At 44.6% G+C, this 25,884-nt stretch overlaps 2 protein-coding genes across 2 annotated transcripts in view; one reads left to right on the top strand and one right to left on the bottom strand.

The window, feature by feature from the left end:
- The first annotated feature begins 2,050 nt into the window (after window positions 1–2,050).
- LOC106586778 (solute carrier family 67 member A2) lies at window positions 2,051–13,409 on the top strand. Its single transcript, XM_082969156.1, has 6 exons — window positions 2,051–2,389; window positions 7,453–7,540; window positions 8,026–8,069; window positions 8,785–8,914; window positions 9,143–9,352; window positions 10,609–13,409. The coding sequence occupies exons 1-6, from the start codon at window positions 2,255–2,257 to the stop codon at window positions 11,508–11,510; spliced, it is 1,509 nt and encodes a 502-aa protein (XP_082825282.1). The 5' UTR covers window positions 2,051–2,254; the 3' UTR covers window positions 11,511–13,409.
- Window positions 13,410–15,368: 1,959 nt separating this feature from the next.
- The window catches only part of slc9a2 (solute carrier family 9 member 2), a 25,962-nt gene continuing 15,446 nt past the window's right edge, over window positions 15,369–25,884 (bottom strand). Inside the window, exons 9-13 of the mRNA XM_014174391.3 lie at window positions 23,874–24,041; window positions 21,453–21,558; window positions 18,913–19,029; window positions 17,003–17,090; window positions 15,369–16,884 (exon numbers count right to left, since the gene is read on the bottom strand). Coding sequence (XP_014029866.3) covers window positions 16,454–16,884; window positions 17,003–17,090; window positions 18,913–19,029; window positions 21,453–21,558; window positions 23,874–24,041 — 910 coding nt within the window. The 3' untranslated portion in view covers window positions 15,369–16,453. The remainder of the gene's footprint in view (window positions 16,885–17,002; window positions 17,091–18,912; window positions 19,030–21,452; window positions 21,559–23,873; window positions 24,042–25,884) is intronic.

Raw genomic sequence — 25,884 nt, 5'->3', positions numbered from 1 at the left:
AAAAACCAAACGTGCTTGCCTGTGTCTTTTCAGGGTTCCTGCAGAAACTGCACGATGGTCATTGATAATACTGACATAGACGTTGCTACTCCAAGTCAGATGGATCTGCAGAAGCAAAGCTACTCTGTGTACAATTCAATGCACTCAATACAGGATCTGTGTCGGACAAAGCCATTGTCCAGAAGTCGGGGTTCGAAAAGATCTTCACGTCTGGAGACATGATTTTGCCAGACACAGACTTTTTGATCCAGAACTTGATGCATAGAGGAGTTACTGTTAACATTTCTAAATTCCTGAACCACGGAAGGTTTACAGAGAGCAAGATATTTTTCACAAAAGACATAGCGAGAAACAGGATCCATGTTGAGAGGGCAAATGCTTGACTAAAAGATTCCAAAATCCTGAGATTCATCCCACCTTATCTGCTTGATTGGGAAACAAGAACAAACAATGAGACATGAGGATTGGGTGTTGAAGGACATCTTGTCACATTGTCCAAGATGGGTTTGTGTTATGATAAGCAATGCATTTTTTGTCCAGATAAAGATGTTGATACAGCACTGAAAAAAAAACACCACAAAAAAAGATATTTGTTTTCCAGTCCAACAGCAGTGCATTCCTCAGGCATTCCGATGCATGGGCATGCCAGTACGATCAGAGCACAAATGTCCAGTTGTAGACACTACAGCAGATCGAGCCTGTTGATGGACAAGTCAGTAAAGTGAATTTGAAGATACACTATATATACAAAAGTATGTGGACACCCCTTCAAATTAGTGGATTCGGCTATTTCAGCCACACCCATTGTTGGCAGGTGTATACAATTGAGCACACAGACATGGAATCTCCATAGACAGACATTGGCAGTAGAATGACCTTACTGAAGAGCTCAGTGACTTTCAACATGGCACCGTTATAGTATGCCACCTTTCCAACAAGTCCGTTTGTAAAATGTATGCCCTGTCAATGGTAAATTCTGTTATTGTGAAGTGGAAACACCTAGGAGCAACAACTGCTCAGCCGCGAAGTGGCAGGCCACACAAGCTCACAGAATGAGACTGCTGAATGCTGAAGCCCGCAGCACCTCGGTTGCAACACTCAGTTCCAATCTGCCTCTGGAAGAAACGTTAGCAGAAGAACTGTTAGTCGTGAGCTTCATGAAATGGGTTTACAAGGCCAAGCATCCACAAGAGTTTGGGGAAGGCCCTTTCCTGTTTCAGCATGACAATGCCCCCCGTACACAAAGCGAGGTCCATACAGAAATAGTTTGTCGAGATCGGTTTGGAAGAACTTGACCGGCCTGCACAGAGCCCTGACCTCAACCTCATCAACCACCTTTGGGATGAATTGGAAGGCCGACTGTGAGCCAGGCCTAATCGCCCAACATCAGTGCCTGACCTCACTAATGCTCTTGTGGCTGAATGGAAGCAATGTTCCAACATCTAGTGGAAAGCCTTCCCAGAAGAGTGGAGGCTGTTATAGGCTGGTATAGGCTCTTATAGGCTGGTATGGCCACAAAGGGGGGACCAACTAGGATGTGACGAGCAGGTGTCCAAATCATTTTGTTCATGTAGAGTATATATAATCCACTGGGGCCCTAAATGCGGTAGTCCGGCCCTGTGTCTCTGCTGTTCTACTGTATTTCATACAGCAGCACCCTGATATTCACCCTCCACACCCCTTTAGTCCCATTGGGATATTCTGGATCTATGTGTATGTATTCAAGTCGACTGCTGAACACTGAACACCGGGCTGTAAATAGTACACCTGACTTCACATGAAAGACTGTTGTCCCGCTTGACACACGTTACTTTCACACGAACTATTTAAGTCATGATTTAATAACTGCAGGCACGTTTACGCAGTTATATCAAGACACACAGAATGTATGCATACTAGCATAGAGTCCAGCTGAGAGTCTTGCTGAGGGAGTTACTGTATTAGGACGACTGACAGATATTAAATACAGCGCTTGGTTTACTGTCTGACATCAGGTCGATACCACCTGGTCGATCTCTCGGTGCGCCAAATGGGACGAGACTAGACCCCAGCAGGTCGATCATCCACATGACGCTTCAATGAATCCACTTTGATTGAATGTACGCTATTTTCTGCCAAATATGAAAATATCGGTACATCCTGAAAAGTTTGAATTGAGGTGGTTGGAAGTTAAATTGAACAGGAACACCCCTGAAGAGAGCGAATATTCCAGAGACCACAGGGTGTTCTTTGTTACGGTTGATCGGCACTGTAGATGCCAGTGAGCGTTTCCGCATCGACCAACCGACCTCATTGCGGGAGAATGAATAACGCAAAATGTAGCATATTAAATCAAATACCAAGGAGACGAACACGGATTATACAATGTATCTATGTGGTGGGGTTCATGGTAAGTGCAACATTGTAACCTTTTTTGAAGGCTACATTTGAACACGAAAGTATTGAAATCACGCTTTAAATACGTAACTTTTTGGGCGACCCGATCAAATTCACATAGAATTACAGTATGAGTTATAAATATGTAATTACCATTGAAAGCAAGTATAAGAATCGGTAGATCGGTTATATGTGCATTTTTTTTTATATGCTTCCCGTTCTTAACTTTAGTTTTTGCATCTTTTACTTTCAGTTTTGTACAGCAGCTTCAAACAGCTGAAAATACAATATTTTTGGTTATGGAAAAGATATTTCACAGCAGTTTAGATGGTAAAATGATGATCTACACGATATATGATTGTTTTGTCACATAAACTGAAATTAGACAAACTATTAGAATTTTAGCAACAGTGTATCTTAAACAACTTTCGAGAGAGAGAGAGGCTCACATTGAACCTGATAGTTGAGGCAAATGCTTGCTGATGACATCAGTTTTTTTAACTGTTGTCTTTTATTAACTTTACAGTGGCTATATCATGACATTAGGGACTTTTATGCTATGTAAAATATTGATTCTGGTTTAGGCGGTTCCATCATATATGAAATTTGAGACCCTGACCTGCAGGCTACCACAACATACATCAAATGTATTAAACATTGTGCCTGCATTTGCCAAAAAATGCATTCATGGATTGTTCTGCAGCCAGTCACTCTAATGCTGATCCAGCTAGTCATAAGAGACGGTTGAGTCCCATCACAGCACTGTCAAAAAAACTTACCCGGCAGAATCCAGTCCTTGGAAATCTGTGTTTTGCTCTGAAGGACTTGCTATTCTGAGAAGAGCAGGGTGTTCACAAGAACATCAGACTCCATAAAACATATTATAAACCGGGTAGTTCGAGCCCTGAATGCTGATTGGCTGAAACCACAGGTATGACAAAAAAAATACTATTTACTAGTCTAGTTACGTTGGTAACCAGTTTATAATAGTAATAAGCCACCTCTGGGGTTTGTAGTATATTGCCAATATACCATGGCTAATGGCTGTATCTGGGCACTCTACGTTGTGTCGTGTGTAAGAACAGTCATTAGCCGTGGTATATTGACCATATACCACACCTCCTCGGGCCTTATTGTTTAAATAGAATATTAATGGATATCCTGTGGTACAGGATTAGGCTGACGTCAGGTTTATTGAATCTTATGTGGATTGGACACACACTTACTGTAAACTCACAGAATTGGAGCAATACAGATGCGTTTGAAGACAGTATGATAAAGGTTTTATGTGTAATGCTGTCCAGATAATATGCATAGAAGTGAATGCAACAGAGTGTCTCAAGAACATTCTCACCCAATGCCTACTCCCTTGTGAGAGCTCTGATCCGCTCTCTGTCTCTGTCTCTCTCTGTCTCTGTCTCTCTCTGTCTCGCTCTGTCTCTGTCTCTGATCCGCTCTCTCTGTCTCTGTCTCTCTCTGTCTCTGTCTCTGATCTGCTCTCTCTGTCTCTGATCCGCTCTCTCTGTCTCTGTCTCTCTCTGTCTCTGTCTCTCTCTGTCTCTCTCTGTCTCGCTCTGTCTCTGATCCGCTCTCTCTGTCTCTGTCTCTCTCTCTCTCTGTCTCTCTCTGTCTCTCTCTGTCTCTGTCTCTGATCCGCTCTCTCTGTCTCTGTCTCTGATCCGCTCTCTCTGTCTCTGTCTCTCTCTCTCTCTGTCTCTCTCTGTCTCTCTCTGTCTCTGATCCGCTCTCTCTGTCTCTGTCTCTCTCTGTCTCTGTCTCTCTCTGTCTCGCTCTGTCTCTGTCTCTGATCCGCTCTCTCTGTCTCTGTCTCTGTCTCTCTCTGTCTCTCTCTGTCTCTGTCTCTGATCCGCTCTCTCTGTCTCTGTCTCTGATCCGCTCTCTCTGTCTCTGTCTCTGATCCGCTCTCTCTGTCTCTGTCTCTCTCTGTCTCTGTCTCTCTCTGTCTCTCTCTGTCTCTGTCTCTCTCTGTCTCTCTCTCTGTCTCTCACACATGCTCTAACTCCCACACACTGTATGTTTGGTCCCAGTTTGAATGCAGAGTTAGTTGAACGGAGGGAGAGTTAAACAGTCAGTTTAATAGGTAGGGCTGTGACACAGCAGGAGCAACAGCATGACTTCAAGTCTCTGGCAAGAGCTTCTCTGGAGACAGCCTCACAAATGGAGATGAACAGGGTAGGAGAGTGTCTATTTCTCTCCTCAGGCCCTGAGCTCTCTCTGTTGTAGGCTAAACTCACAAAACATCAGGATAGATTAGCTGTACCTTTAGGTCCCTAGTTCATCTCTCTAACCCCCTTCCATAGAGCAGAATCTATCGCTAACAACAATGGTGGTTTGTCTGGTAGTAAAAAATAAAAAATTAACATTTGTTTTATTGTTGGACATAAAAGACTGTAAACACCAGGAAATCAGCTAATAGAGCGACACGTGATCATATACAAATGTAAGCAAGGTTTGAAATTATTACGTTTCAGTCAAATATTATCTTTTGTTTGTGCTTCTTGCGGTCATTTTGCCGTCTACAAATGATTTATAATTATGTTCCGGCCCTCTGACCATCTGAATGTAAATTGCAGCGTTTGTGAACCCCACACTTTATAATCTGTTTGAACATTTTAAAGCAGATGGTAGCGTAATTTTGATGCATGCTGCATGTTAGAAAGGGGGATTTGTCAGGGCAGAGTATTTTAACCCTTCATTTGACTGTGTTTTCATTGGCTATTGATAGGTCAACCTCTGATGATCACGATACTCTGATACTCTTCTCTTTCGCAGTAAAACAACTTCCATAGTCCAATTTTGTTTAGAAAATGTTTTGATGGTGCCATTGTTATAGAGTAAAGGCTTGTGTGACTTCAGGTGTCAGTGGTCATTCACCTGTGTAAAAAAAGTAGTCATTCATAAAGTCAATCAAAATCTATCTGTTTTAATACAAGAATTCAGGGAGACACCTCCAGAACAGATGCACAGACAATGTCTAACTGGCCTCGTGGAGACATGCCTTTTAATTCTAATCACCAAGGTTATTATAGGTTTTTCTTTTTGTATTCGTTTTTTATTTCTATTAGTTTTAAGATTTTTATTAGAAATTCAGTTTAGTTTAAAATCTAGTTTACTCGTTTTTTATTTATTTTAAGTTATATCAAAACATTTTTTATATTTCATTTTTATATGATTTAGTTTTAGTTTTAGGGACAGAAAGAAGGAGTTGTTATTTTTTGTGTTTTTTGGCACTACTCACCACTGTGGGGCAATAATGCATAATGTGATGTGTCATATGATAGATTAGGTTAGGTTTAAAGGTAGACGCAGCGAGATGACGTAGATTCACAAAGTCAACAGTAGTAGTGGGGCAATTTCTACAACAGCCAGGAGCACGAGGCTAAACTTCTCTGCTGTTTTGATCCAGTAACTACCACGTAGGGTGAAGCGCCCCCGTGCGTTTTATAATGTTCATGCAAGTCAGACTAGGCCCAAATCAGACAATTGTTATCCCCATACAAAGGCGGTGACCCGACTTCACAAAAGCGATCGTCTCGAAACCGTCAACAGACTGCATGAACTTAAAAAAAAAGTATGTGATCAAAGGTCATTCAGTTTTCACTGCAGTCAACTTCAAGTTTTCAGCAGTTGCTCTTCACCATCATCAACTCTTCACCATTGTGGGAGGCTTTATTGTCAACCAATCATAAGGGTCTCACTAATTGATTGTACAATGTGTACACCCATAATATGATATTATGGTTTCAGTTTGTGATTGTGTGATATCAGGGTTAGATACATGTTAACTTCGACATTATAGCTTTTGTAAAATAATGGCAACACTGCCGTGTTAATCTGAACGTTTGCTGTTGGAAAACCATAATAGTGTCTGACTTTGTTGCTTTAGTTTTACCACTTTAACATGGCGTTGTCGCTGAGTCTACCTTTAAATTATAAAGTCAATCTCAATGTGACCCGCCAGATTCAGAAGCTTGAAAATCCCATCCGAAAAAAAAGATTGAAAACTTAATTCGGTTTCTGCCCCCAAAAGCTAAAACTGAATATAATTCATGATGGTTTTTATTTTAGTTCGTTTTGCCGTCAAAGATAATATTTTCAGTATAGTTTTAGTTTTTCAAACGGGTTTGTTAATTATTTTATTTCAGTTTACTAAATCGTTTTTGGATGATTATTTTTCATTTCAGTTTTCGTTTACTATAATAACCTTCGATTTTTGACACTCATTTGTGTACTGGTTGAAGGTCACTAGACTGAAGGTACAAGGACTGATCAGACAGTACCAAATGTTCTCTAAACATCACCCCGAGAGGCTTGTAGGAAGTCAAAACAAAAGACAGTGATTTTTCCACCTGCTACAGAATCACAGTGTTCACAATGTCATCAGTACAATAATAATCAGTTTGTCCTCAGTCCTTGTACCTTCAGTAGCTCTGGCGTCAATTACTGTCAAAGGAAATGAGAACAACCCAGTGACAAGTCTAGTGACCGTCAACCAGTACACAAACAAGTGTCACAAATAGAACACTGGAAATCATGTGTGTTACAGAAAGGGACAACTAAAATAGGCTAAGTATTGTGTTAATCACTCTAAACTGAATGAGAACTTAATTCACCTTACATTTCCCCAAACCTCTTCCTGGGTGTTTGTTGTGGTTGTTGTTTATGTGTTGTCTATGACAATGTCGTTTACTGTAGCTCAACAGTGTTTGAACTGAAAGAACACCTGCTGCAGTCACTCAGTCTATACTCTCTCTCTCTATCTCTCTCTCTCTCTCTCTCTCTCTCTCTCTCTCTCTCTCTCTCTCCTCCTCTCTCTCTCTCTCTCTCTCTCTCTCTCTCTCTCTCTCTCTCTCCTCCTCTCTCTCTGCCTCTCTCTCTCTCTCTCTCCTCTCTCTCTCTCTCTCCTCTCTCTCTCTCTCTCTCTCTCTCTCTCTCCTCTCTATCTCTCTCTCTCTCTCTCTCTCTCTCTCTCTCTCTCTCTCTCCCTCTCTCTCTCTCTCTCTCTCTCTCTCTCCCTCTCTCACACTTTCTTTTGTCTCTCTGTCTCCTCAACAGGACCTGTTTGGGGTGAGCATGATCATTCCCCTGCTGAGTCACCATGTCAAGGCCCTGGGGGCCAGCCCGACCGTGGCAGGCTTAGTAGGTAGGTGGGATGGTGATGATGAAGATATAATACCAGAAAAAAACAGGAGAGTTCACATCAGTGTCATAGTTTGTAACATGTTTTCATACATCAGAAGTGGTGGAATAATTTAGCTGTAGCTGGACAACCTGAGAAATTCTAAAAAATACTTTTATTGCATGAAATATTGTATGAAACAAATGTATAGGGACCTGTGAGGACAACAGATGAAGGAATTGTCTTTTTCTGCTAAATAAGCTTTCTCTCTGCGTGTGAAATCACCAGCTGATATACTTACTAATTTCATATCACCGTGAGCACTGATTGAGTTCACAGGGTCTGATAGCTTATGCAAAGTGCTACAGCGGCTTACATGGTAGGCAAGCTGTAATCATAAACATCTCTAGCGGCTAGCGGCTCACCACTGTTAGCGTTGGTCTATAAACAACAGTTCAACATTCAGAATGGGTCATCATCTGTACCTAATGCATTGGTTTATGTTTCAGGCTCCACATATGGGATCCTACAACTCTTCTCTAGCACTATAGTTGTAAGTACTGACATGTTGTTCTGAAGACAGACAGTCATATTGTGGTACTGTATGTCTTGTTGAGCGGTCACACACACACACGCACGCACGCACACACGCACGCGCGCACGCACGCACGCACGCACGCACGCACGCACACACACACACACACACACACACACACACACACACACACACACACACACACACACACACTACCCTAAGACCTCACCTGACATGGTGTTTGTGTCCTTTGGTCTCCACAACGATGTCAACATCTGAGGGTCTGATTGGACGTCAGCAGTGACCTGGAGTTGGATGCTCCACCATGCACTAACCACTAACCCTCCATTAACATCCACAAATTCCTCTGAATCTACATCTCTTAACAAGGTTGATACTGTATGCTGAGAGAGGTCTCCTCTGAAGAGAGACAGAGGTTCTCAGAGTAGAGTTGTGAGAGGCACTTCCACTTCCCCCACAGTCTCCTGAAATTGGTTTATATCTCAGAGGTCATGAGACGAATTAAAGGAGGAGAAGGAATCGTTTGTGGCCCCAGTGAACAGACAGGGAGGGAGGGATGGGTTGATGGAGGGAGGAAGGAGGGAGGAAGGAGGGAGGAAGGGAACAGCCATGTCTCTGTGGTAATCCCCACAGGCCACATCCAGAAAACAGCAAATTCAAATGACTCTGATTTCATTATACTGTGTGTGATGATGGTGGTTGTGATCGGCAGGGCAGCTGGAGTGACGTGGTGGGGAGGCGGTACTCTATGCTGATGTGTCTGCTGCTGAGTGCTCTGGGCTACGGCCTGCTGGGGATGTCCACCAGCATCGCCCTGTTTCTCCTGGCTAGGATCCCTGTGGGTGAGTCAGGGAGGAGACTTCTTGCTTCAGAGGCTTTGGCCTTGATAGACCTCTACCATTTATCTGAGTCTGAATCGTTCATGTATGTAAAAACTAAAAAATGCTTTGATGTTTTATATGCACCGTGACTGTCAGTAAAAACATAATTGATCATTAAGATTCTATTACACACAAACATAAAAACAACTTCTCTGTCATGTGTCCGCTCCCTCTCGCTCTGTCCTCCAGGGCTGTTCAAGCACTCCCTGTCCATCTGCCGGGCCCTGCTGTCTGATCTGGTGTCTGAGGTGGAGCGCCCCCTAGTGATGGGACACTTCAACGTGGCCTCCAGCATGGGCTTCATCTTGGGACCCGTGGTGGGGGGCTACCTCACTGAACATGAGGGAGGCTTCTACACCTCATCCTTCACCTGTGCCGCCATCTTCCTCCTCAACGCAGGTAGGTGGAGGTTCTCCTGCGCCGCCATCTTCTTCCTCAACGCAGGTAGGTGGGGGGTTCTCCTGCGCCGCCATCTTCCTCCTCAACACAGGTAGCTGGGGGTTCTCCTGCGCCGCCATCTTCTTCCTCAACGCAGGTAGGTGGAGGTTCTCCTGCGCCGCCATCTTCTTCCTCAACGCAGGTAGGTGGAGGTTCTCCTGCGCCGCCATCTTCCTCCTCAACGCAGGTAGGTGGGGGTTCTCCTGCGCCGCCATCTTCCTCCTCAACGCAGGTAGGTGGAGGTTCTCCTGCGCCGCCATCTTCCTCCTCAACGCAGGTAGGTGGGGGTTCTCCTGCGCCGCCATCTTCCTCCTCAACGCAGGTAGGTGGGGGTTCTCCTGCGCCGCCATCTTCCTCCTCAACGCAGGTAGGTGGGGGTTCTCCTGCGCCGCCATCTTCCTCCTCAACGCAGGTAGGTGGGGGTTCTCCTGCGCCGCCATCTTCCTCCTCAACGCAGGTAGGTGGGAGTTCTCCTGCGCCGCCATCTTCTTCCTCAACACAGGTAGGTGGGGGTTCTCCTGCGCCGCCATCTTCCTCCTCAACACAGGTAGGTGGAGGTTCTCCTGCGCCGCCATCTTCTTCCTCAACGCAGGTAGGTGGGGGTTCTCCTGCGCCGCCATCTTCTTCCTCAACGCAGGTAGGTGGAGGTTCTCCTGCGCCGCCATCTTCTTCCTCAACGCAGGTAGGTGGAGGTTCTCCTGCGCCGCCATCTTCCTCCTCAACGCAGGTAGGTGGGGGTTCTCCTGCGCCGCCATCTTCCTCCTCAACGCAGGTAGGTGGGGGTTCTCCTGCGCCGCCATCTTCCTCCTCAACACAGGTAGGTGGGGGTTCTCCTGCGCCGCCATCTTCTTCCTCAACGCAGGTAGGTGGAGGTTCTCCTGCGCCGCCATCTTCTTCCTCAACGCAGGTAGGTGGGGGTTCTCCTGCGCCGCCATCTTCTTCCTCAACGCAGGTAGGTGGGGGTTCTCCTGCGCCGCCATCTTCCTCCTCAACACAGGTAGCTGGGGGTGAGGATGAGGACAGGAGATGGGGGAGGGAGGGAGATGCAAGGAGAGAGAGGTGAGGAGCAGGAAAGTAGGCAAAGGGTGTGCAAGGCACTTATGTTGGTATTCCCAATTCCAACCAATTCTAAATCACACCTTAGCTCTAGCCACTTTGTGGATGTGAAAGGATGGGATGTGTGCTGTCTAACCTTGTGTTTGTTGTGTTCCATCCAGGTCTGGTTTGGCTGCTTCCCTGGAGCGATGCACTAACCCCACGCACCGATGCTAACTCCAACAGCAGCGCTAGCAATGCCAGCTGCCACGACAACGACAACCACTTCACCTCAACACAGCAAAACTGCTCCCATGGCAACAGCAACAACCAAACTACAGCGTCGGCGGTCACGGGATCGGTGGCTCCAGAGAAGAACCAGAGAAGCTGGGACCTGGACTGGGGGGAGGTGTCCCTGCTCCCTTCAGCCTGGCGTCAGCTCTCTTCGGTGGGCTCCAAGATTAACAGTGTGGCCTCCTCGGACATGTGGGACCTGTTCTTGGTGCGTCTGCTCATGGCCATGGCCATAATGCTGTACTACAGTAACTTCTCCCTGGCCATGGAGGAGCGCTTCATGCTAAAGCCCAAGGCCACAGGTTATCTAATCAGCTACAGCTCTACCCTGGGGGCCCTAGCCGGGTTCTTGGTGGGGCCCATCACTAAACTGTACAGTAACAACATGCCGGCGCTGTTGCTACACTCTTCGGTCCTCACGTGTTGCCTGATCCTGCTCTATGCCGCAGCGGCCAGTGTCTGGTACGTGTTGTTAAGTTCCACTTTCATCGCCATCTCTACGACCATCGGACGCACCTGCATCACTGACCTGGTACTGCAGAAAGGGGGCGCTCACGCCAGCGGCACACTCATCGGGGCGGGGCAGTCAGTGACCGCGGTGGGCCGCGTGCTCGCCCCCCTGCTCTCGGGGCTGGCCCAGGAGTTTAGTCCCTGTGGGCCCCCGATTCTGGGGGTAGGGCTGGCGTTAGCGGCCATCGTCCTGCTGATGGTCAGGGTGACAAAATGGGACGGGAGGGGCAAGAGAAAAGAGGCAAGAGAAAAGAGGCATAACTTGAGTCACACACAGTGAGAGAGTGAACGAATGAGAGAGGAAGTGAGATCAAAACTACCACAGCACTGGAGACAGAACTGATGCAGAACTGTTGGGGTTGTTTTTTGTTGACGTGTCAGCTGGGTGTTGTTTCATTGTTTGTTTTTTTAGCTGTCGATGACAGAGCCACAACTCTAGCTCTGTTGGTTGGGTCTCGATGTGATGACATCACAGCACCGATTGGACCCGGGTCATCATCAGCATCGCTCTTTCCCCCCCCCTTCAGTCCCCAAACAGAACGGGTCATCATCAGCATCGCTCTTCCCCCCCTTCAGTCGCCAAACAGAACGGGCCATCATCAGCATGGCTGTTCCCCACTTCAGTTCCCCAAACAGAACGGGTCATCATCAGCATCGCTCTTCCCCCCCTTCAGTCCCCAAACAGAACGGGTCATCATCAGCATGGCTGTTCCCCCCCCTTCAGTCCCCAAACAGAACGGGTCATCATCAGCATCGCTCTTCCCCCCCCCTTCAGTCCCCAAACAGAACGGGTCATCATCAGCATCGCTCTTCCCCCCCCCTTCAGTCCCCAAACAGAACGGGTCATCATCAGCATCGCTCTTCCCCCCCCCCTTCAGTCCCCAAACAGAACGGGTCATCATCAGCATCGCTCTTCCCCCCCCCCCCTTCAGTCCCCAAACAGAACGGGTCATCATCAGCATCGCTCTTCCCCCCCCCCTTCAGTCCCCAAACAGAACGGGTCATCATCAGCATCGCTCTTCCCCCCCCTTCAGTCCCCAAACAGAACGGGTCATCATCAGCATCGCTCTTCCCCCCCTTCAGTCCCCAAACAGAACGGGTCATCATCAGCATGGCTCTTCCCCCCCCCCTTCAGTCCCCAAACAGAACGGGTCATCATCAGCATCGCTCTTCCCCCCCCTTCAGTCCCCAAACAGAACGGGTCATCATCAGCATCGCTCTTCCCCCCCCTTCAGTCCCCAAACAGAACGGGTCATCATCAGCATCGCTCTTCCCCCCCCTTCAGTCCCCAAACAGAACGGGTCATCATCAGCATGGCTGTTCGTCACTTCAGTCCCCCAAACAGAACGGGTCATCATCAGCATGGCTGTTCCCCCCCCTTCAGTCCCCAAACAGAACGGGTCATCATCAGCATCGCTCTTCCCCCCCCTTCAGTCCCCAAACAGAACGGGTCATCATCAGCATCGCTCTTCCCCCCCCTTCAGTCCCCAAACAGAACGGGTCATCATCAGCATGGCTCTTCCCCCCCCTTCAGTCCCCAAACAGAACGGGTCATCATCAGCATCGCTCTTCCCCCCCCTTCAGTCCCCAAACAGAACAGGTCATCATCAGCATCGCTCTTCCCCCCCCTTCAGTTCCCCAAACAGAACGGGTCATCATCAGCATGGCTGTTCCCCCACTTCAGTCCCCAAACAGAACAGGTCATCATCAGCATGGCTCTTCCCCCCCCTTCAGTTCCCCAAACAGAACGGGTCATCATCAGCATCGCTCTTCCCCCCCCTTCAGTCCCCAAACAGAACAGGTCATCATCAGCATCGCTCTTCCCCCCCCTTCAGTCCCCAAACAGAACGGGTCATCATCAGCATCGCTCTTCCCCCCCCTTCAGTCCCCAAACAGAACGGGTCATCATCAGCATCGCTCTTCCCCCCCCTTCAGTCCCCCAAACAGAACGGGTCATCATCAGCATCGCTCTTCCCCCCCCTTCAGTCCCCCAAACAGAACGGGTCATCATCAGCATCGCTCTTCCCCCCCCTTCAGTCCCCAAACAGAACGGGTCATCATCAGCATCGCTCTTCCCCCCCCTTCAGTCCCCCAAACAGAACGGGTCATCATCAGCATCGCTCTTCCCCCCCCTTCAGTCCCCCAAACAGAACGGGTCATCATCAGCATCGCTCTCCCCCCCCCCCCCCTTCAGTTCCCCAAACAGAACGGGTCATCATCAGCATCGCTCTTCCCCCCCCTTCAGTCCCCCAAACAGAACGGGTCATCATCAGCATCGCTCTTCCCCCCCCTTCAGTCCCCCAAACAGAACGGGTCATCATCAGCATCGCTCTTCCCCCCCCTTCAGTCCCCCAAACAGAACGGGTCATCATCAGCATCGCTCTTCCCCCCCCTTCAGTCCCCAAACAGAACTGGTCATCATCAGCATCGCTCTTCCCCCCCTTCAGTCCCCAAACAGAACGGGTCATCATCAGCATGGCTCTTCCCCCCCCCTTCAGTCCCCAAACAGAACGGGTCATCATCAGCATGGCTGTTCCCCACTTCAGTCCCCCAAACAGGGTGAATGCAAAAAGTTCAGTGTTGCCAAGGCGACCGTGAACAAAGCCAGCAACCCTCTGTAAAAGGCATGGGAAGGTGTCCATGCTAAGTTAGCTTAGCGTAGGTCAACAACATGTCAGTGGCTCATTAGGTTCTTATAGCCTAGAAATATTCAAATGTTTTTGTCTCTAGTGAGAGGCAATAATTCAATTAAAAACAACAACATATAAGCCTAATGTTACTCTAATGGAATCCTGCTCTTCCTTAATAACCACTACAAATAGTCCAGGAAAGTATTGGTACTGAAAATGCTCATTTCTCCAAATGCTCTGTTTCTGACCTATCTTATGAGGGTGGGCAGCAGGTGAAGGGGCTCCTCTTTCCTCTCTGGCGCCACATTCTATTTTCTCTCCCTTCTCACCAAAGTGTGCACTCCGTCACCCTCCTCTAAGAGTTGAACATATATGGATTAGTGTGAATACATCCACACCAATCCAGTGCTTTTGAACCCTTTTGGGTGAGTGATCTAGTACACTGGGGAACGGATCAAGAACCTTAACTGAGCTTGAGTACTGGTTGTCCACAGGCACATATCTAGGATTCATTTACCCTTCCTAAATCCTAACCCTAACCACGCGGGGGGAAGTAAAACATTTTCCAAGGATCTTAGGTCAGTGTCTGTGGATAACGCCATCCTACTTCCTTTTAACCACTAAGGTATCAGGGCCTTTTCAATGGAAATGTTTACTTTTATAAAAATATTTTGTTTATTTTCATTTTATATTATTTTCCCTTATTCTACATTGTCCATATTGAGTTTATTCCAATTCATAAATGTACTGTTAATTATTATTTTGAGATGAATTCTATTATTTTGAATGGAGTTGCCCTTACACTGACCCAAATGCTACTGAATGTTATGAAGACAATTATTGTACTGAATGATTCATATGAAAGAAGTAAAGATCATTTGACAATACAATAAGTATATTTCTAAACATGTGAATGTTCTTGAATGTAAATGTCAGTTCCATAACTTCAGTTTTATATTTTTTGATTTGATGATGAATGACTGATAGTCTGTGAGATTTCTTTCTCCTACAAGGTGTTTTTTGCTCTGTTGCTAATGCTGAGTTCATGACATCTCATAAATTCATAAATATGAGCATATGACTGGAGAAAATCTACTTGAACGCCCCTCCAACTAGTAATTACTAGTGTCAAACTCGTCTATCATCCCTGAACTCCGACTTCTCCCACATGTTGAACTCTGACGTCACCTACTAAGGAAATTACCTCGATAGCATTTTCAGCAGTTATATACAACACAAAAAAATACAATAAACCAACTCTATTTATATATATTATTTTAACACTATAACTTGATTACAAGCATGATAGCTGTACTTTTCGTTTATCGTTGTAGCAGCTTGTTTGCCATTAGCCAATCTGCTTTCTTAAAGTGTTCAAAGCATGTTGCTCCAGGTTTACCAGTAGTATTTTCCAAGTTTTTCATGAGTTTAGCATCAGACCTTAAACACAGATCCATCTCTGCAATACAGCAGCTAGAACGACTATTTTGTCAAGAAATAAAGTGGCATTTCAACATTATACATCAACATTTTATTACTTAACTAAAGCAACACAGATAGTCAGAGCAGTGTCCATGAAGACCCTGTTAAGATATGACTGGTCTGAATGTCAGACACAAGGAGAAACAGAAAAACAGAAAAGCTAGAAGATAAGAAGTGTCTTTCCTGAAAGTGCCTTCACTTGCATAGAGATATACCAATGTATTAAAATCTATTAAATAATGTCATTGAAATCTTGCAGGTAAAACCAGGGGTAAAAGTAAATAAAATGGCTTCCTGGTATGCTACAAGTGTGTGTACACATAAACATAATGTAGAATGACATATAGAATCTCTATTAATTTAATAGGATCTCTGTGGGTCTAATAGTGAAGATTAGTCTTTTTTAAATGTTTTACTTGATATCTTATTTAAAGTATTGTGTTGCAAGAGTCTTTGCTCTTCAGAGTGTGGTTGGTTGTAGACCAGTGGTTCTTAACTGGTTTTGCCTCGGGACCCAAATTGAACCAGGTTGTCTCAGTCACGATCCAATATTGGCATCACACATTTTTGGGGGGCAAAATGCAATCTGGAAAACAATTTTCAATACTATATTGATAGTAAATGTACAAATTATATGACAAGGGAACAACAGTCCCACTTTTTTCATTGTCAATAATTCAATTTTGCACATATTCTTGATGAAGAATGTTAAGCTCACTGGTTTAAGATGACAAAAGCAACCAAATACGCTAATAACTCAATATGGAACACTGTTTAAAGAAAAATAGTTCAGTGATTAAATTATAGTAAAAATATAGGTTCATTATGATTTCTACACACTTTCTACCTGGTTTTAGTTGTTTAAATTCAGACTAGGGTATTTTTTAAATTATTTTCTTGACACTTTAACCCATTAAAAAACTCTGTGTTGAGAATCGCTGTTGTAGACAATCCAATTATCCATTCCCCCTTGGCTTGTAGTGCATTGTAATCTTGTGGTATTTGACATTTCACAGTTCTGAGATTCTGGAGTCGTTGTAGATTAGAACCCAAGACAGCCTATAGCAGTCCTCCTGCTACTTTCCTGACAGCTGATTAGTCCTCAGGGGTTCTAGGGTTTCTGAGTCTTCCACTGTGGCCTGAGCAGGGGTTTCTGTGTTCCACTGTCATCACGGTCACCAGGCTCTGCAGCCCAGGCTGGGGTCAGGGACAAGGGCTGCTGCTCCCCCTCTGGCCTGTGGTCACCGCTGCAATGGTCACCTGAGGAGCCATTATCAGGGTCGTTGGAGGGGTTGTGGCGAGGGGCGGGTATCCGGGAATCACTGGAGGAGGAGTTTAGTCGGGACATGCCACGCCCCCAGGCACCTCTTCCTCCACTCCTCTCATCCACCAGGTCCACTACAGAGCTAGAGGGCACCTCTGTCAGTGTGTTCAGCCTGCGTAGGGGCAGCATTGCTCGGGATGAGGAGCGACTGGGCTGGTTAAACCTGGAGCGGGCTGATGGGTAATCCACCTCCGACATGGTCTCATCATCATCATTACCTGAGTGAAAGAGAGAGACATTATGAATTTAGTTTATGATCCAAGCATTGATGTGCAAAGAGCCTAAATATTGTAGAGATTATAGAGTGACACACACAAGCTTCATTTTGAGCATTACCTGTATGCCTCAGTCTCTGAGGAGGGAACTTTGAGTCCAGACTCTTCCCTGGAGGCAGAGAAAAGTACTTCTGGGATTTGGCCTCATTCTGAGAGAAAGAAAAAAGGGAGGTGAGAGGGGAATAAAGAGAGAGATAAGCGGTTGTACACTTTGATCACAACAAATGGTTTTCCTGTAACATATATTTTTAAATCAAATCATGAAGTGCTGTGCACAGACTAGACCTGCATTACTAACATTACTACTAAAATATTTAGATTAATATCTATTCTAACATTACTACTAAATGATTTAGGTTAATATATGTTCTTAATGTAGAGTAACAATCAAACATATGGACACACCTACATTACTCATTCAACGGTTTTTCTTAATTTTTTACTATTTTCTACATTGTAGAATAATAGTGAAGACTTCAAAACTATGAAATAACACATATTTTATCATGTTGTACCAAAAAAGTGTTAAACAAATCAAAATATATTTTATATTTGAGATTCTTCAAAGTAGCCACCCTTTTGCCTTGATGACAGCTTTGCACACTCTTGGCATTCTCTCAACCATCTTCATGAGGTAGTCACCTGGAATGCATTTCAATTATTAACAGGTGTGCCTTGTTAAAAGTTTATTTGTGCAATGTCTATAATTCTTAATGCGTTTGAGCCAATCAGTTGTGTTGTGACAAGGTAGGGGTGGTATACAGAAGATAGCCCTATTTGGTAAAAGACCAAGTCCATATTATGGCAAGAAAAGCTCAAATAAACAAAGAGAAATGACAGACCATCATTACTTTAAGACATGAAGGTCAGTCAACCCAGAAAATTTCAAGAACTTTGAAAGTTTCTTCAAGTTCAGTCGCAAAAACCATCAATCGATATGATGAAACTGGCTCTCATGAGGACCGCCACAGGAAAGGAAGACCCAGAGTTACCTCTGCTGCAGAGGATAAGTTCATTAGAGTTAACAGCCTCAGAAATTGCAGCCCACAGAGTTCAAGTAACAGACACATCTCAACATCAACTGTTCAGAGGAGACTGCGTGAATCATGGTCGAATTGCTGCAAAGAAACCACTACTAAAGGACACCAATATGAAGAAGAGACTTGTTTGGGCCAAAAAACACGAGCAATGGACATTAGACTGGTGGAAATCTGTTCTTTGGTCTGATGAGTCCAAATTTGAGATTTTCGGTTCCAACCGCCGTGTTTTGTGAGACGCAGAGTAGGTGAACGGATGATCTCCACATGTGTGGTTCCCACCGTGAAGCATGGAGGAGGAGGTGTGGTGGTGTGTTGCTGGTGACACTGTCTGTGATTTATTTACAATTCAAGGCACACTTAACCAGCATGGCTACCACAGCATTCTGCAGCGATACGCCATCCCATCTGGTTTGCACCTAGTGGGACTATCATTTGTTTTTCAACAGGACAATGATCCAACACACCTCCAGGCTGTATAAGGGCTATTTGACCAAGAAGGAGAGTGATGGAGTGATGCATCAGATGACCTGGCCTCCACAAGCACCCGACTTCAACCCAATTGAGATGGCTTGGGATGAGTTCGACCGCAGACTGAAGGAAAAGCAACCAACAAGTGCTCAGCATATGTGGGAACTCCTTCAAGACTGTTGGAAAAGCATTCCAGCTGTAGCTGGTTGAGAGAATGCCAGGAGTGTGCAAAGCTGTCATCAAGGCAAAGGGTGGCTATTTTGAAGAATCTCAAATCTCAAATATATTTTGATTTGTTTAACACTTTTTTGGTTACTACATGATTCCATATGTGTTATTTAATCGTTTTGATGTTTTCACTATTATTCAACAATGTAGAAAATAGTAAAAATAAAGTAAAACCCTTGAATGAGTAGGTGCGTCCAAACTTTTGACTGGTACTGTAAGTCTGTGTGTTCCGCACCGGTACGTTGAAGTTGCCGGGTCGGAGGCTGCGTCGGATGCTGGTGTGCCGTCGGATCAGGATCTCTTTTGTCCGGCTGTCGTTGGGCAGGGAGTGCTTGGTGGTGTATGCCGTGGTCTGGAAAAACACACAGAGAAACGCACAATATATAAGACACACCCACCGTCTGATAACACACACTAACACACAACACATTACATAAAACACACACTGCATAGAAAATCTGATACAACGCTATAGTGTAGCAGAGGCCAACATACTGCAGGAAACACGCCCAATCTAACATGAGGTTTCTACATACAGTAGCTGTATCTGTACCACCCTGCTTTAATCTCCTAATGACACATACACTAATGACACACACTAATGACACACACACCAATGACACACACTAATGACACACACAAATCACACACACACTAATGACACACACAGTAATGACACACACACTAATGACACACACACTATTGACACACAAACTAATGACACACATTAATGACACACACACTAATGACACACAAACTAATGACACACACACACTAATGACACACACACTAATTGCACACACACTAATGACACACACACACACGCTAATGACACACACACACTATTTGCTCACACACGAATGACACACACACACACACACTAACAACACAAACACACACTAATGACACAAACACACACTAATAACACACACACACTAATGACACACACACTAATAACACAAACACACTAATGACTCACAAACACTAATGGCAGACACACACACTAATGACACACAGACTAATGACACACAAACACTAATGACACACAAACACACACACACACACACACACACACACACACACACACACACACACACACACACACTAATGACACACAAACACTAATGGCACACACACACACACTAATGACACACACTAACAACACTAACACACACTAATGACACAAACACACACTAATGACACAAACACACTCTAATGACACACACACTCTAATGACACACACACACAAATGACACAAACACACACTAATGACACAAACACACACTAATGACACAAACACACACTAATGACACACACACACACACACACACACACACTAATGGCACACACACACTAATGACACACACACTAACAACACAAACACACACTAATGACACAAACACACACTAATGACACAAACACACACTAATGACACACACACTCTAATGACACACACACACAAATGACACAAACACACACTAATGACACACACACACACTAATGGCACACACACACTAATGACACACACACACACTAATGACACATACACACACACTAATGACACACACACACACACTAATGACACACACACACACACACACTAATGGCACACACACTAATGACACACACACTAATGACAAACCCACTAACGACACACCTAATTGCAGCTGTATTCTCTTAATAACACGACACAGCAGTCCTTACAGAGAGAGTGCTGCTATAGCCTACACTCCTGATTACACAACGAGAGTGGATTTTACACACCCCAGCTTTTATGTTTTACCACAATACCCTCTTCTTTCTGTGCCTGTGGCTCTGGGCAGTCACCCAAACATAGCTGGCCACACCCTGACCTGTCTGAACCATGATGCTTATCTGAACGATACCTGGCTCTGTTTGTGTCTAACGAGCTGCTGTACCTTCCTCTCTCCTGGAAAACATTCATCACTACAGAGAGACGCCCATTGTCCCTAATAAACCCATTGTCCCTAATAAACCCTTTGTCCCTAATAAACCCATTGCCCCTAATCCAATATACTTCACTTGTGTAGATCTGAGAGGATTGGATAGGTATAAGCATCCCTAGGTTATTTGTGTAGTGGGTAGATCTAGTACATGGGTTTGGTGATCAACAGATGCTCTAACCGGGGCGGCAGGTAGCCTAGTGGTTAGAGTAACCGAGCCTAGTGGACTAGTAACCGAAATGTTGCAAGATCAAATCCCCGAGCTGACAAGGTAAAACATCTGTTGTTCTGCCCCTGAACAAGGCAGTTAAACCCACTGTTCCTAGGCCATCATTGAAAATAAGAATTTGTTCTTAACTGACTTGCATAGTTAAATAAAGGTAAAATAAATAAATAAAAATGATGGCCGCATGGTGGGACAAGAAGCTGTCAGACCTGTTTTAGGGCTTAGGAGAGTGGAAGTCGAACGGTTTCAATAGAATGTCAACACATCACATGATCTAATGTCAAAACCAATGATACAATGAGATCTGTGACAGTAACAGGTGTGTTTGTGTTAGTGGGGGGGGGCGTGAAGGAGTGGGCAGATAATTAGATAAGGTCACAGAGAGAATCCCATCACATGAAAACACAAACACTCTCCCTGTGGCTCGTTTTCAAAAGGTGAGGTCACTTATGGAAATGTACTGCCGACCACAGGCATTATGCAAAACAGCACGTGAGGTACAGTACACACAGGTATGGAAGCACAAACCTCCATGTAACAAACAGGGCTCTGCGTAAGGTAAACCTTGTTAAGGAATCGACTCACCCGTTGTCTGATCTTGTACATGTTCTTGGACAGGATGTCATGCATGTTCATCAGGTCCGCAGTCACAAACTTCCTCTTGGGTTTACCAGAGCCCTTCTTCTCCTCGCTAGAGGAACAAACACAGAAATAACAGAATGTTTAAAAACGGTATCATCTTTGTAAATTATATCAGAAATAGGAATGGTGGAGTTATGTCACACATGCAGTTAACAAAAATATATGGAAGTGTCTGCTCTACCCAAAACTACAACCAACTAATTGCAGCATTACCGCAAAACTGGAAGAGGCAAGTCGAAGGGGGAGAAGGAGAAATAAGGAACTTGTTTGCTGGCCCTGCATTAAAGACCGAAATTGATTAAAGAAAATGTTGATAAATAAAAAAGTATACCAGTTTCATTTAACCTCTAGGGGCTAGGGGGCAGTATTTTCACTTCCGGATGAAAAACGTACCCAATTTAAACAGGTTACTACTCTGGCCCAGAAAATTGAATATGTATATTATTAGTAGATTTGAATAGAAAACACTCTGAAGTTTCTAAAACTGTTTGAATGGTGTCTGTGAGTATAACAGAACTCATATGGCAGGCAAAAAACCGGAGAAAATTTGAATCAGGAAGTGGGAGAATTTAGAAATGTAGTTTTTGTTTAGAATCCCTTGGAAAACTACAGTGACATAGGATTGACGTTACACCTCCTAACTCTTCTATTGGCTGTCAACAATCTTTATGAACAGGTTTCAACCGTCATCTGTTACCGGGCAGATCATTTTGGCTCAGTCAATCATTGGCCAGTCTGAGGAGAGGTGTCTTATGATGCGTGTACACGTGACGTCATCATTTTTATATTTTTCTTCTGGGATGAATAGCTATTGCCCGGTTGTAAAATTATCGCAAAATTGTATATACTTACTTGTATATACAGTGCATTCGGAAAGTATTCCCACACAGCCAAACTGAGCAATCGTTGGAGAAGTTTGCCAAAATGCACCTAAAGGACTATCAGACCATGAGAAGCAAGATTCTCTGGTCTGATTGAACTCGTTGGCCTGAATGCCAAGCATCACGTCTGGAGGAAACCTCCAGACCAGCATCATGCTGTGGGGATGTTTTTCAGCAGCAGGGACTGGGAGACTAGTCAGGATCAAGGGAAAGATTAACGGAGCAAAGTACAGAGACATCCTTGATGAAAACCTGTTCCAGAGCGCTCAGGACCTTAGGCTGGGGCGAAGGTTCACTTTCCAACAGGACAACAACCCTAAGCACATAGCCAAGATAACGCAGGAGTGACTTCGGGACAAGTCTCTGAATGTCCTTGAGTGGCCCAGCCAGATCCCGGACATGAACCCGATCGAACATCTCTGTGCACAACGCTCCACATCCAACCTGGCAGAGCTTGAGAGTATCTGCAGAGAAGAATTGGAGAAACTCCCCAAATACAGGTGTGCCAAGCTTGTAGTGTCATACCTAAGAAGACTCGAGGCCTTTACTGAGTAAAGGGTCTGAAATCTTATGTAAATGTGATATTTCATAAATTTTTTTGCAAACATTTCTCAAAAGCGGTTTTTGCTTTGTCATTATGGGGTATTGTGTGTAGATTGATGAGGGGGAAAAAAACAATTTAAAAATGTAATTTAATTAATTTTAGAATACGGCTGTAACGTAACAAAATATGGAAAAAGTCAAGGGGTCTGAATACTTTCCGAATGCACTGTATATATTTGATATACCGTATAAATATTTACACAAAAACATATTTGGGGAATTGGAAATGATGCAGACAATTAAACTGATGGAAGCCACAATCTATCTGCAATATTAAAGCGGATCTACCCCCTAAAAAAATTAAGAAATTACAGAATGCTTAGGTATTACCCATTATAATCTGGATGGTTCGAGCCCTGGATGCTCATTGGCTGACAGCCGTGGTATACCATGGGTATGATACATGACTTATTTTTACTGCTCTAATTACGTTGGTAACCAGTTTATATTTGCAATAAGGCACCTCGGGGGTTTTTGGTATATGGCTAAGGGCTTTATCCAGGCACTCTTAGTTGCGTTGTGCCTAAGAACAGCCCTTAGCCTTGGTATATTAACCATATACCAAACCCTTCTGGACTTATTGCTTAAATACCCATCTGACCTGTTGAGGTTAAAAGTGTAATGTGTGAGGGATGATGGGTGGATAAGATGAAAAGAAGTGTATGAGAGACAGCAGGGGGGACAGAGAGAGACATACAGAGAGAGGGACAAGGACAGAAAGACAGAGAGAGAGAGCAAGAGGGAGAGCAAGCGAGAGAGCAAGAGAGAGAGCAAGAGAGAGAGCAAGAGAGAGAGCAAGAGAGAGAGCAAGAGAGAGAGCAAGAGAGTGAGAGAGAGGGAGAGCGAGCAAGAGCTAGAGGGAGAGAGAGGATAAACGTACTGTAGAGAGACAATGGAGGAACCGGCGTTCATGTCGCCAGACACGGTGTCCAGTATCTCCATTGCGTTCTGCAGCTCCAGCTTCTTGTACAGAGCCACAATGCTAGACTCTGCCCGGTTATCCCTGATCAGGATCTTACGCAGGATCCGGTTATTAAACTTCAGAAACCTGACATAGGGGTTAGAGAGATGGTTATTAAACTTCAGAAACCTGACATAGGGGTTAGAGAGACTGTTATTAAACTTCAGAAACCTGACATAGGGGTTAGAGAGACGGTTATTAAACTTCAGAAACCTGACATAGGGGTTAGAGAGACGGTTATTAAACTTCAGAAACCTGACATAGGGGTTAGAGAGACGGTTATTAAACTTCAGAAACCTGACATAGGGGTTAGAGAGACGGTTATTAAACTTCAGAAACCTGACATAGGGGTTAGAGAGACGGTTATTAAACTTCAGAAACCTGACATAGGGGTTGGAGAGACGGTTATTAAACTTCAGAAACCTGACATAGGGGTTAGAGAGACGGTTATTAAACTTCAGAAACCTGACATAGGGGTTGGAGAGACGGTTATTAAACTTCAGAAACCTGACATAGGGGTTAGAGAGATGGTTATTAAACTTCAGAAACCTGACATAGGGGTTAGAGAGACTGTTATTAAACTTCAGAAACCTGACATAGGGGTTAGAGAGACGGTTATTAAACTTCAGAAACCTGACATAGGGGTTGGAGAGACGGTTATTCAACTTCAGAAACCTGACATAGGAGTTAGAGAGACAGTTATTAAACTTCAGAAACCTGACATAGGGGTTAGAGAGACAGTTATTAAACTTCAGAAACCTGACATGGGAGTTAGAGAGACAGTTATTAAACTTCAGAAACCTGACATAGGGGTTGGAGAGACGGTTATTAAACTTCAGAAACCTGACATAGGGGTTAGAGAGACGGTTATTAAACTTCAGAAACCTGACATAGGAGTTAGAGAGACAGTTATTAAACTTCAGAAACCTGACATAGGGGTTAGAGAGACGGTTATTAAACTTCAGAAACCTGACATAGGGGTTGGAGAGACGGTTATTAAACTTCAGAAACCTGACATAGGGGTTGGAGAGACGGTTATTATACTTCAAAAACCTGACATAGGGGTTGGAGAGACGGTTATTAAACTTCAGAAACCTGACATAGGGGTTAGAGAGACGGTTATTAAACTTCAGAAACCTGACATAGGGGTTAGAGAGATGGTTATTAAACTTCAGAAACCTGACATAGGGGTTAGAGAGACTGTTATTAAACTTCAGAAACCTGACATAGGGGTTGGAGAGACGGTTATTAAACTTCAGAAACCTGACATAGGGGTTAGAGAGACGGTTATTAAACTTCAGAAACCTGACATAGGGGTTGGAGAGACGGTTATTAAACTTCAGAAACCTGACATAGGGGTTGGAGAGATGGTTATTAAACTTCAGAAACCTGACAAAGAGGGCAGATACTAAACATTATCACAGACACTCACAGACAGAAGCATTTCATAATACCCATGGAAGCAATATTAAACTCATGCCTTGGTGTTCACACAGAGTTATAGAAAGTGGATAGATGTAAGCTCCTCCCAAAGCCCTCCAAAAGGCTAAGTGGCTTATGTTCGTGGAAACAAAAGAAGAAAGGGAATGGGGCTGTGCTTTGCTTTGCTTCCTGGGATGAGGACAAGTTCTGACTAGCGGAGTTGACCTAAGATGACTTAAAAAGGACTCCAGACAAACCCGTTCTGGTGTAGAGAGGGGTGTAGTGAGGACATGGGTCATAGAGGGGGTGGGGGTGTATTGTTACATTGGAAGAACTGTACATTTCTTTGGGGCATTTGGAGTAAAGTAGAAGCCACTAATGATGATGTTGCAGCTCAAAGGAACATGTGTCACGACTTCCACCGAGGTCGGTCCCTCTCCTTGTTCGGGCAGCGTTCGGTGGTCGACACCACCGGTCTTCTAGCCATCGCTGATCCATCTTTCATTTT

The sequence above is a fragment of the Salmo salar genome, chromosome 25 (genome assembly GCF_965601325.2).
Source record: "Salmo salar chromosome 25, fSalSal1, whole genome shotgun sequence".
NCBI classification, from domain to species: Eukaryota; Metazoa; Chordata; class Actinopteri; order Salmoniformes; family Salmonidae; genus Salmo; species Salmo salar.
Note: the sequence above shows the minus strand (reverse complement) of the source record. Positions and strands in the feature narration are given on the sequence as shown.

What these genes read in the sequence shown, in the direction of transcription:
- LOC106586778 (XM_082969156.1), top strand. Translation starts at nt 2,255, where the DNA reads ATGCCAGTGAGCGTTTCCGCATCGACCAACCGACCTCATTGCGGGAGA. An exon ending in TCTATGTGGTGGGGTTCATG is followed by an intron (nt 2,390 to 7,452) that starts GTAAGTGCAACA and finishes TCTCCTCAACAG; the next exon opens with GACCTGTTTGGGGTGAGCAT. An exon ending in TCTTCTCTAGCACTATAGTT is followed by an intron (nt 8,070 to 8,784) that starts GTAAGTACTGAC and finishes TGTGATCGGCAG; the next exon opens with GGCAGCTGGAGTGACGTGGT.